The 11,431-nt window shown below is 41.1% G+C and overlaps 1 protein-coding gene across 1 annotated transcript; it reads left to right on the top strand.

The window, feature by feature from the left end:
- The first annotated feature begins 1,009 nt into the window (after window positions 1–1,009).
- On the top strand, window positions 1,010–8,364 carry SULT6B1 (sulfotransferase family 6B member 1). The gene is given in 6 exon segments (XM_065680106.1): window positions 1,010–1,507; window positions 4,443–4,531; window positions 5,570–5,696; window positions 6,307–6,409; window positions 6,693–6,859; window positions 7,709–8,364. Coding segments are annotated over 6 exon segments (687 nt in total). The 5' UTR covers window positions 1,010–1,437; the 3' UTR covers window positions 7,840–8,364.
- Window positions 8,365–11,431: the final 3,067 nt, after the last annotated feature.

Here is an 11,431-nt window from a genome sequence, read left to right as displayed (position 1 = left end):
CCGTCGCTGCCTGGGCAGGCCCAGCCGGGGCGGTTGCCTGGCACAGTGGTAGTGCTGGGTGCTGGTGGCAGTCCGTGACCCTTGCTGGTCACCTCTGGCTGCGGGCAGCTGTTCCGACGTGGCACTGCCTGTTTGTGCTGCCCAGGGACACCCACTGTCCTGCCCTCCCTCTTTCAGCTGGGAGCTGGTGGCATTTGTGCTGCCACAGTTAAGAGGCCAGGCCAGGTCTTCTTGTCCCATGCTGAGGGTCATGAGCAGGTGCCCCCCAATAAGCAAGGGCGCAGGGCTGCTTCTTAGTGCTGTGCTCCTGCTGCTTCAGCTGGTGGAGGGGCAGTGCTGTTCCTGCTAGGGGACTACACAGCTAGGTACATAAGGCTCACAGCCGTTGAAAAGGAATCCTAGTTCTGTCATGGAGATGTTGACAAAACCTGTGCCTTGCAAGATCATCAGGGACTGTAGTGACAGGACAAGGGGTAATGGGTTAAAACTTAAACAGGGGAGGTTTAGATTGAATATAAGGAGGAAGTTCTTTACTGTAAGGGTGGTGAGGCACTGGAATGGTTTGCCCAGGGAAGTTGTGAATGCTCCATCCCTGGCAGTGTTCAGGTCCAGGTTGGACAGAGCCTTGGGTGACATGGTTTAGCGTGAGGTGTCCCTGCCCATGGGTTGGAACTAGAGGATCTTAAGGTCCATTTGAACCCTAACCATTCTATGATTCTATAATTCTACCTCAATATATGTCTTTTTGACGTGAAAAAGGGTGTTAGTGTAGACTAGCTTCCATATAGGAGTATTTAGAAACCAGAATGGCAGCATCCTTTCCTTGCCAGTAGTGTTCTTCCTGCTCTGTAGTTTTGATTTCAGTGTTTTATATCATTCACTCTCTCTTGACTCATAGAGTGGGGCTGGCTTTATTGCCAAAATAAAACCTCTTGGGATTTTTCTTAATAGGGATTTTCTTTTCTTAGTGAGATGCTATTTATTCCTATCAATGTTATGAAAGATTAGATCTAATATTTTGCTGCTCATTCCCACAGGGTGATTAATTATCCAATTCTGTTTCCCCCGTGGCTGAGCTTGCAAGAATTGCTTGTTCTCAGTGGGATTTCTTACTAAAGTAATTCCTGTTCTGTAGATTGTCAGTGGACAGGATCAACTGAGGTTCCATTTCCAGAAAGAAGGGAAGGGAGGAGAGAAAGAAACATACCAAGTTTATGGGAGGGTAGAAGTAATGCCAAGGATTTATGCTCCACCCCTTAATAATGTCTAGTTACTGCATTAGACTAACAGTTTCACACCCCAAAGGTGGTAAACATAGCTGAGGATAAAAAACTTTTGTTGACAAGGTAACTGTTGGCAAAGTGTGAAGTACTTACCTTGAAGGATCTGCTGTTCTACTGGGGGACCCCATATCCTGTCACAGTGTGCAGTGCGGAAATGTTCCAAGCTCTGGAGGACCTGGAAGCCAGAAGAGATTATATGGTGCTGGTGTCCTACCCCAAATGTGGTGAATAAATTATAAATTGCTTTCTGTGATCTACGATACTTTAACTAATGAGCTGACACAATAAGAAAGGAAAGCAACTGAATGTGGTTTATATTGTGTGAGGACATTGGGCATTGCTACTGCAGCTGGAGGCAGCAGGGTTTTGTCCAGCTTTATGTTATTCAAGTAGGCTGTCATACTGCTTTTTAATATGGTTTATGTTTCTGGAAGGAAGTTTTGAAACTGTTTTTTGACTGAAGAAGTAAGACTAAAGCATATTTTTTATATATACAGCAGTGACACAAGACAACGTTGCCAGTATGATAAACTGTATTCTGGAAAGCTTGTTAGTAATGTAATGTAGCTTAGTGTACAAAAGCAATAAAGTTATGCATTAGACATTTTAATGAGTAGAAGGTGTCAGGACACAGCACCTTTGCTTGCAAAATTATAATCTGTTTCTTGGCATTATTCAATACCAGCATTGTTTTTTGTGTTTTGTTTTGTGACTGCAAAATGTTACTGAGCCAGAGGTTTGCAGAAAGGAGGAAAGGTGCAACAGGAGCAGTGAAAAAAACCAAAACAATCCACTACTTGATTTTGACTGGTTTTAGTAAATGTCAAGTGTGACATGGTTGCTTACAAGAAAGGGATGGGTTTTGCTAATCTAGGAAATCCTCCCCCAAGAATATGTTTCTTATTTGAGACCTAAGAAGCAGAAGCTTCCTGGGTAGTTGAAGAAGGTTGTTGGAGAAAATGTGGGTCCATGGAAGGATTTCATTTCATAAACATGGTGGTGGATGCATTCAAGCTGTGCTCTAACCAGGGAGTCTTAAATCAAGGTCTCATTCAGCACACAGAATCCATGTTGGCTAGTGAGTTCTGATCTGGAAAGAGACTTTTGTATGTTTAGGGGTGTAGGAAGTATGCCTGTAATGTTTGAGGTGAATTTATAGCAACTGTGAGACAGAACACTGAACCAATAGAAAGAGAGGGAAAATACAAAAGAAGAGAGCTATCACAAAATATGAAATGTGCATTTTTTTTTAAGGATCCCATAATTCCTTTGGGTTCGGGTCCAGCATTTTGCTGGACACTACAAAGACCTAAAAGGTCATTTGCACAGCTTAGCTTTGATTTCTCATCGAGTTTGGATGAGTTCAGACACAGAGCTGTGATGCTGATTGCCTGTGAGGTTTAGTAACTCAGTAAACCTCTCCTGCTTAGGGAAAAGGATCAGTAGATAAAGATCTCACACTGCTAATACTGGGCAGTTTGTGGTAGGTCAGTGTCATGGTTTAAGCCAGTAGGTGATTTAGAGACTAGGGATTTTAGCTGTATCAACTGAAGCTTTTTGTTAAAATTTGTACTTGTGCACATGCAGTTAATATTGGGCAGATGAGGATGTGGATTTGGAAACTCTTAATGCTTTTGGATCTGATCTGTATATAAATGGGAGAACGATATAAATCATAGAATCATACAGTGTCTTATAAATAAGTATGATTGGGTGGTATATAAATGTAATAGTCTAAGACATTGTGCAATGTGTACACATTGCATAGACATTACTGTACTATACTGACATATCAGCTGCTTCCATTCAAGCATCCTGAGGCACTTTGTGTAGCATGGGTTGGAAGTTACTCTGTTCTGGGAATAACTTTCCACTGAAAGTGTGAGGTTAAAGCTTTTTGCATTGCGCGTTCCCTGCTAGTGCCTCTGTCAGCTGTGTTCACAGGGGACTTTAAGTGTGCAGGAGGCAGGCAGCTCTATATCTGTGGGCCTAGTGGGAAGCCTTCCAAAACACCTCCCCACAAGGATGCAGGGAGGGTGCTGCGGGCCAAGGTGAACACACTGTTCCCTCACTTTGTCCTGCTGGCGATCGGCAGAATATCAGAGGAGCAAATGTGATTCCTGGAAACCTCAGGGAAGCAGGCACCATGGCACAGCTCCAGGAGCTGGCCACAGGCTCACACTGGAAGAGGATCCTGTATGGGGGAGGCTTTGCTGCAAGATCCCTTCCAAAGGGTCAGAGGTGGGGAGAATGCAGGTGTCCAGTGGGTAACAGCTCTTCTAGCACTTGTTCTGGCTTGCACCTTATAGAGACAGCGACAGGCACAGAGGACAAGTGCTAGCAGTGATATTGAACAGGTGACTGTATTCTGTTCTTGACCTAGGGCAATAGGGAGAGGCAGGTGCTGCCCTTGGCAAAATGAGTGAAGCTGCTTGCTCGCTCCTTCCCTCTCCTATTTAGAACCTTCCCAGGTGCTTCTGCAAAAGACAGGAAAGCTCCTGTTATTGTCTGGCACTGCTTAATGAATACAGTAAAACAATGTTAAGTGCATCGTTGATCCAGTTCTGCCCCCATACCACATGCCGGTTACAAGTGAGCTCTTGGTCATGGTTAAGAAGCTGCTGAGGATCTCATTAATGGAAGGCAATATTTTATTTATAATCATTTGAGAACTTCAATACTATTTGTCATTTGATGACTGTCTATTATGCTGAATTAAGCCGTGTAATGAGAAGGCTCTGGGATCTTATATAAACCTCTGCTACGTTTCATTTTGTTCTCTGGGTGTCTTAGTGCAGGTGTGAACTGGCTCATCGAGATTTTAAGTGATTTGATATTTACAACTATCCAGAGTAAACCTGTGAGCACAGAACTAGCATTTATTGAATGTGCAGATCCAAGTAAATACCAGGTTAGTGAAAAGAAGCTACTGAACTACTTAAAGTCTGTTGTTTTCTCTCTCCTGCACCCCCGCACACAAGTTATTAAAATGAAGTCATGCAGCAAGTAAACATATTTCTCCTGAGAGGGAAAAAACGATAATCTGGAATGACAAATGCCTTTTGTTTAGGGGCTGTTTCACACAAGCGACTCTCACAAATCATTGCTGCACCCATTTAATAAACCTGTTCTCACTTATGGTTCTGTTTGTTTCTAAAGAGATGAAGCAGATTCCATCTCCAAAGATTTTGGCAACACATCTGAATTACGACTACCTCCCCAAGTCTGTTTTCAAGAGCAAAGCCAAGGTGGGCTTTTTCCTTTTTGCAAGAACAAGCCTCATCTCTCTGACAGTGCCAGCATGCAAAAGTGGTTTTGGGACCACATCCTTTTCTTGCACCCAAGCAGGTTGCACGGGGGGAAAGCATCTTGGAGACAATGGGAGTCTTATGATGCCTAGGCTAGTTTAGCACCCTCTATGATTTATAGTACCCTTAGGGGTGCTGTAGTTGACATAAACAGGAACAAATCTAGAGGCTGTTGCAGTGCTCAGAAATGGCTGGAGTCTCACACTTTCATTTTTTGTATTACTCTTTGTACAACCATATGTACAACCGTAGTGTGAATCTATGTACAACCATAGTATGAATCAATGTGGCAGCAGTATCTCTGGGACATTGGCTGTCTCCTTGCAAAGAGTCACACTGTTAAAACTTCAGTATTTCTGATACTTGGTCACTGATCAGTGAAGGATACATAACACTCACGAGACGTATCACAGGTGGAGGAAATAACTGGTTAAGGGATGAGGATTTGTTCCATGTTTCACTGCTATTTCACTGTCCTGTAAGAGACAGGAAAAAATATAATGTGTATAGCAAAAAATTTAAATATGTATAAGGTGTTTTCAGAAGTGTTCATGCTTCTCTGAGGATTATGATCTCATAGGATTTCAAGAACATTATTGCCATGCTTTGAAAAATGGGAGATGTTTGTAACAGCTGCAGTTTCCTTAAGGAGAGTCGAACAGAGATTTTCCTAGCAGAAGGTTGGCAAATGGTTGCTTACAACTTATCCCAAATCTTATGGGATAGTATTCAATCACAATATTACAGTTTTCCCAGTTGCTTCTTTCTACAATTGCTTCACGACATAAGCAAATCTTGGAAGTTGTAAGAAGGCCTTTATTGTGTTCATGTTGTAAGTTTGTTCTCCATGCCTTAACTAATAAAATATTTTGTAGCCCCCAGCATGTTGTTGATTGCAGAATGTTTGGTTATATTCTCATTTTGGTTGCCAGGGGAAATAAGTGATCTAAACTTGTTGACTTCTTTCTCCCACTCCAGATACTAGTGTTGTTTCGAAACCCTAAAGATACAGCTGTTTCATTTTTCCATTTCCACAACCATGTGCCAGGCATCCCCAGTTACAGCTCTTGGGATGAGTTCTTCTCAGTGTTCATGAATGAGAAAGGTATTGTTGCAGTTACCGAATGTAGCTGAAGAAGCATCAGAAAAAAAGAATAAAAACAACTAAATGGGGCCGTTGGGAAAACAGCTGTGTCATAATTAGTTTACTGATGGCCATATGTCATGATAAAGGAGGCAGCTGAATGCCAGAATGGGGAGAATGTCTAAAAGATTCTTTGCTTCTGGGTATTTTGCTCTTCCAAGCAAGGGTGAAGGAGTTGCATGGCAGCTGGACAATAGCATTGGGTCGACATTCTGCCGCTTAGTGATGAAGGAAACGCCACAGATCTGAAGTGTTAATAAAATGGCAGTTTGATGACTTTAGTGTTTCTGAACATGAAGCCAAACACTTCATTAGTAACCCATTAGACTGATGTCTGGCTTTGGCTTTTAGGAGATGTGTATATGACAATAAATAACAGAGGGGAAGCACTTGGTTAAATTCGTATTTCTGTGTGGAAACCGTTTACCTGTAAAAAGTCCAGAGGAAGCCTCTGTCATTCTGTTGTATGGTAGCACAGAAAGGGAGGCTGTTCCGTTCCTTTGCATGGATGAGAAATAAGTACCCAGTAAGAAAAAAATGTCATGCTGATGCTTTTTCTTCTTCTTTACAGTCAGCTGGGGATCCTGTTTTGATCATGCAGTCACCTGGAACAGACACATTGAGGATGAGAATACTATGATTGTAATATATGAAGACCTGAAAGAGGTAAAGCAGTTGCTATGAACTGACAGGCAAAACACATCTGAGCCCATTACTTGAAATTTGCTGAAATTAACAGGAAAATTTCAGAAACCTGTGTTTCTGAAAGAGCAAAATCAGATTAAATTGAGAGACAGCTTGAGTCTGTCTATGCAAAAGCTGAGCTCCAGTGTAATGCAGAAAACACGGGAAGGAAAATGTATTGTTAATAGATGATAGCAATGCACATCCCAAGTGACTAACTCCTTTATTAGAGTAAGCATATTGCATGTTTCCCTTTCACTGTATTGCTTTTAGAACCTGACTGCCAGTAAAGCAGATAGCTGAGTTCTTTGGATTTTCCCTAACGGCAGAGCAGATCCAGTCCATTGCAGACAGGGCCGCTTTCCAGGCAGTGAAGGATAAGGCTCAGAAGATTCATGGTGCTGTTGGTTCATTTCTTTTCCACAAAGGCAAATTTGTTTGTATTTTGCCAGGGTGATGAATGGTAGCACTGCATCTTGAGCAGACAGAAGTTTGGGTCGGTAGATGGTTAATCTTTACATACAATTTTCAAGGTTGTGAGTTCTTTAAGAAACACTTGGTTGTGCTTCAGGACATTGTTACTTGATTTCCTCACAAGGGCCAGTACCATTCGTTAAAGCTCTATCTGATATGATAAGCAGAAGTGCCCTACATGTAGGACACCTTCAGTCGTGGTATGCAGTAAGCATCTATTAAAACAAAGAAGAGTTTTAATTTGGCTTCCGTGAATGCTGGGGATGGCCTGGCATTGGGTCTACAGAATGCCTCTGCTGATTTTTCTTCTTGGGTTTTCTAAATAGCCTGTGTCATTGCCTAGGAGCCTCAGTCAGCATGTGGAGTCCAGACACTGCACAGACTGAGCTATCTTTTGCCCATGGATCAAGCTAGAGCTGTAGACTCAGGCAGCCTCAGACTGTGGGCTCTCCAAAATCTAGATTCAATGTAAACTGTACCTTAGGGGAGCGCACAAAGCTCTTGCTGTTAAAAGACATATCTCTGAACTTTCTGGATTGTTTTCACAACTGCTGGTCATCTTACGGTTTTCTGCATCTGTACAAGGCACATGCCAAAGCTATGAAGGCAGACCAGTAGCTTCCTATGTTCACTTTATGTTCACATTCTACTGAGGACACCAAGCAGAAGGCCAACGTCAGAGTTTCTTTCTTGGGTCAGAGATTTTGTTTCTTGCAGAAAAAAAAAAACAACCCCAAAATAACCCTGCATGTTTTAAATCATACTCCTTGGTACTTACAGTCAAGGGTAATATTTTACTTTTCTTTATACAACAGATGTTGTTGGAGACTGGAAAAATCTTTTCACTGAAGCTCAGAACCAGGAAATGGATGCCAAATTCAAAGTGTGCTTAGAAGGAACTAAGCTGGGGGCAAAGTTAAAATATGATGTGTACTGCAAGGTCTGAACCTCCTTTATGGAAAAAACCTCATATTCAGGCTGCTTTTCATTCACTTTTATGAAATAAACAGAAACCAGGACAATATCTGATTTAAAAAAAATTGAAAATGCATGCAGTTTGCAAACCTGTTTCTGCTGGCTTAACTTACTCAAGCAACCCTTGCTTGTGCAGTTAATATCATTGACTTCACTGGCTTTTCTTAAATGATCTGTAGTTCTTTGGCCTCACTTGGTTTTTAACACTGATTTTTAGCTAATGATTAATTTTATGTTACCTGGTAGAATCCTATGTGGAATATATACATGCAGTAGTTAGACCTACTGAAATCACTGGAAATATATTTGGTACATTGGAAGTGATTTTCCAAGAGATTTTTTTAAAGCAATCATAAAATGTCATAATTTTAATTCTTAATTTCTACGTTCAAAGTATTAATTTGTAATGTTAATTTATGAAGTTCATAGTATAAAATGAAATTTCAAAAGGTCATGTTGTAGTTGTGTCTTTTGCTACTTTCTGTGTGCCGATGAATGTGATAAAAAAGTAAAGGAACTCAGTGTTGGAAATTTTCTTCCCCTTTTGGCAATATTTTTTTTCCTTTGATGCTGTGAGATCTCATCCTGAGCAACTGAAGGAATTGCCTTGGATAGAACTTGCTCATGGAGGCTGGAGTCCCCCTCCTGGTGGTGGCTTGCTTTGTTGCTTCACCTCAAGACAGGGTAACTCGTGGGAAATTGAAAACATATGTTGAGAACACCAGGTTTTGACCGCATGATTGTTGGGACTCCTGACCTGTGGGATAGAGGAGCTCTCACTGGAGTAGGTTTGCTGCAGGATTTGTGACCCTGCAGGGGACACATGCTGGAGCAGTCTGTTCCTGAAAGGCTGCATGGAAGGGACCCACACTGGAGCAATCTGTTCCTGAAGGACTGCACCCCATGTAAGGGACCCATGCTGGAGTAGTTTGTGAAGAACTGCAGCCTGTGGGAAGGACCCACTTTGGAGAAGTTGGTGGAGGACTGTCTTCCGTGGGAGGGACCCTACACTGAAGCAGGGAAAGAGTGTGAGGTGCCTTCCCCTGGGGAGGAAGGACCGGCAGAGACAATATATGATGAATTGACCAGAGCCCCCGTTGCCCATCGCCCTGCACTGCTGCTGGGTAGAGACAGAGAAAATTGGGAGTAAAGTTCAGTCTGGAAAGAAGGAAGGGGTGAGGGGAAGGAGTTTTTAAGATTTGGTTTTATTTCTCATTTATTTCTCATTATTCTACTCTGATTTGACTGGAAAACCACAGGTTTACCACAGGTTAACTTCATTGCATAGTTAGGAACGTCTTGTCATTTTGTAGAAAAGGATCAAGGCAGATGTGAATTTGCTTTCAAGATTAACAGCTGTAATAATGGCCATTTAAAATAAGAACACCAAAGTGGGGTACCAGTGAGGACTGAAGAGGAAAACAGAACAAACAAACCCAAACAGTATCAAAATGAAGTGGGTTAATACCAAACCAGTGGAATTTTCAGGTCACTAAAGCTATCTCAATCAAATCTGAGGTTCCCTGTAAGCTTTAAATATGCAGTAGAAAAAAGCAGCAGCATTCCATGGCGATTTGCCTCAGCTGTTCCTTGCTGCATCAGTAGGTCAAGATCATAGCTAAGCAATTAATAAAAGGATGTTCAAAAGGTTTTGTTTGAGGATGATGTTGAAACAGGAGTGCTACTTCCTGTGAAAGTATGTTGCCTGAATTACTGATAGATCAGTGATAGCCAGCCTGTCCACTTAAACTGCTGTATCAGTTTAAGATTATGATGAAGTGTTCCAGGGCAATTCAAGAGGAAATCCTATCTCAAGATGCTGAACAGGCTACTCTTAGATTTTTACACCTTTTGACCAACAAGGTTATTTAAGCTGAGGTGGTTTAGCCATCTCAGGGAGCATTTATAGGTGACATCCTTAAATTCCTTCAGTTTGATCTGCACATTCTTCTCAGCATATACTCAGTAACTGCCAGCAAATGACAAGTATTAGGTGTGTAAGACTAGTGAGTGTGAGGGGTGACTGATTTTTTTTTTTTTTTCAGCTTTCTGTGTGTTGTAGTTTTGGTTATGTTAAAAATTATGGGGGGGGTGGGGTGGGATAGCAGGGAAAGCAGCTAGACATAATGTCACCAGAGACAGGATTTGTAGCTTCCTCAAACACTTCAGACATTCCGGATGAAAAAGCACTGTGAAGTGCCTTGAGATGGTGGCATTTAAGGTCAAATCCGGTAGTCCAGGATGACTGCAGATAAACTAAACAGAAGATTCAGACCCAACAGAAAAATTAAACTCCTCATTGTGGAAAATCACCAGTCATAAATTCTTTCATCCATACATACTGGGAGCAATTTTGGATATATTTTTCCATTTCTATATTTTATATACTTTGTATGTATATTTGCTTTTATACTTTTTATTACGGTAATCAGCAGTAAAACTTTAAATGGTATTTTTTGCACACAACATTTAAGGAGTATGTTGGATCATTCAGCTTCTAAAGAAGAGTTTTTTTCACTCCCTGACTATAGTTTTGTTTTTATTTTTTCTCTGTTTGTGATCTGCTTCACACTTACCATTTTTCAGTAGATGTAGGTATTTATGATGTCTGCATTTATGGTAACTGGTAAATGCTGCTCTATTAGTACTTCTGACACATCTATTTCCTATTTCCCTTATGGGTGGTTCAGTAATAATCATAAGGCAGGAAAGTATATTAAAATCATATTGAAAAAGAGAAATTGGAAGTCTTCTCAAAAAGAGAAGCATAAATGTACCTTTCATATGCAAGAGATGGCTCCCTTGTGTGTGTTCAGGGTGTCAGTAACCCAACCAAAAAGGAAAAGAATTCTTGTTCTGAATTATGAGAGTAAAATGGGATCAAAGCAGACAGAACTGAGCTCAATTTTCTCATTTACAAAATGTACACATTTTATATTGCAGCATGATGCAATACATTAATTGGTAAGATAATGTTGAGTTGCAATAGAATTGCTGTAAAAGTACAGGGCACATATGACATCCACAGGAACTTCAAATAATTTTTTTTCTGAACGTAGCCTGGCTGTTAGAATGGATGCTAAATGGATTTATAATGAAGGGGGACATGAAATACAGTCATTGAAATAATTTTATGGCAGCAGATGCCTGGACTCGTATTCTAATGTTGGGTTTTATTTGTTAAAATCCTCACACTTTGTTCTGAATTTTGGCTGAATGATCACCATTGGTGGAGATTAACACTCCCTTTTTACTCTGAACACACTGCAGAGCTTGGCAATGTACACTGGAAGTGTTGAAATGAGACTGGCCAGTGTTTGTTCTGCACGATAATATTGTCAGGAGAAATAGAGGACAACAGCATTATGAATGAGAGCATACTGTATCAGTGCTGTGGCTGAGTGCATTGCTAGAGCACTCTGGTAAAATGTTATTGATGTTCAAATGTTTATAGTCATGGATACAAGTGTCCCGTATTGCTATCGCACTTTGTGATACTTGTCGATTGGATAATAGGAAGTATAGCTGATAAAGGATTCAGTTTGCATCTGAGTGGACAGTTT

The sequence above is a fragment of the Lathamus discolor genome, chromosome 5 (assembly GCF_037157495.1).
Source record: "Lathamus discolor isolate bLatDis1 chromosome 5, bLatDis1.hap1, whole genome shotgun sequence".
Taxonomy (NCBI): Eukaryota; Metazoa; Chordata; class Aves; order Psittaciformes; family Psittacidae; genus Lathamus; species Lathamus discolor.
This window is presented reverse-complemented; position numbering and strand designations above follow the sequence as displayed.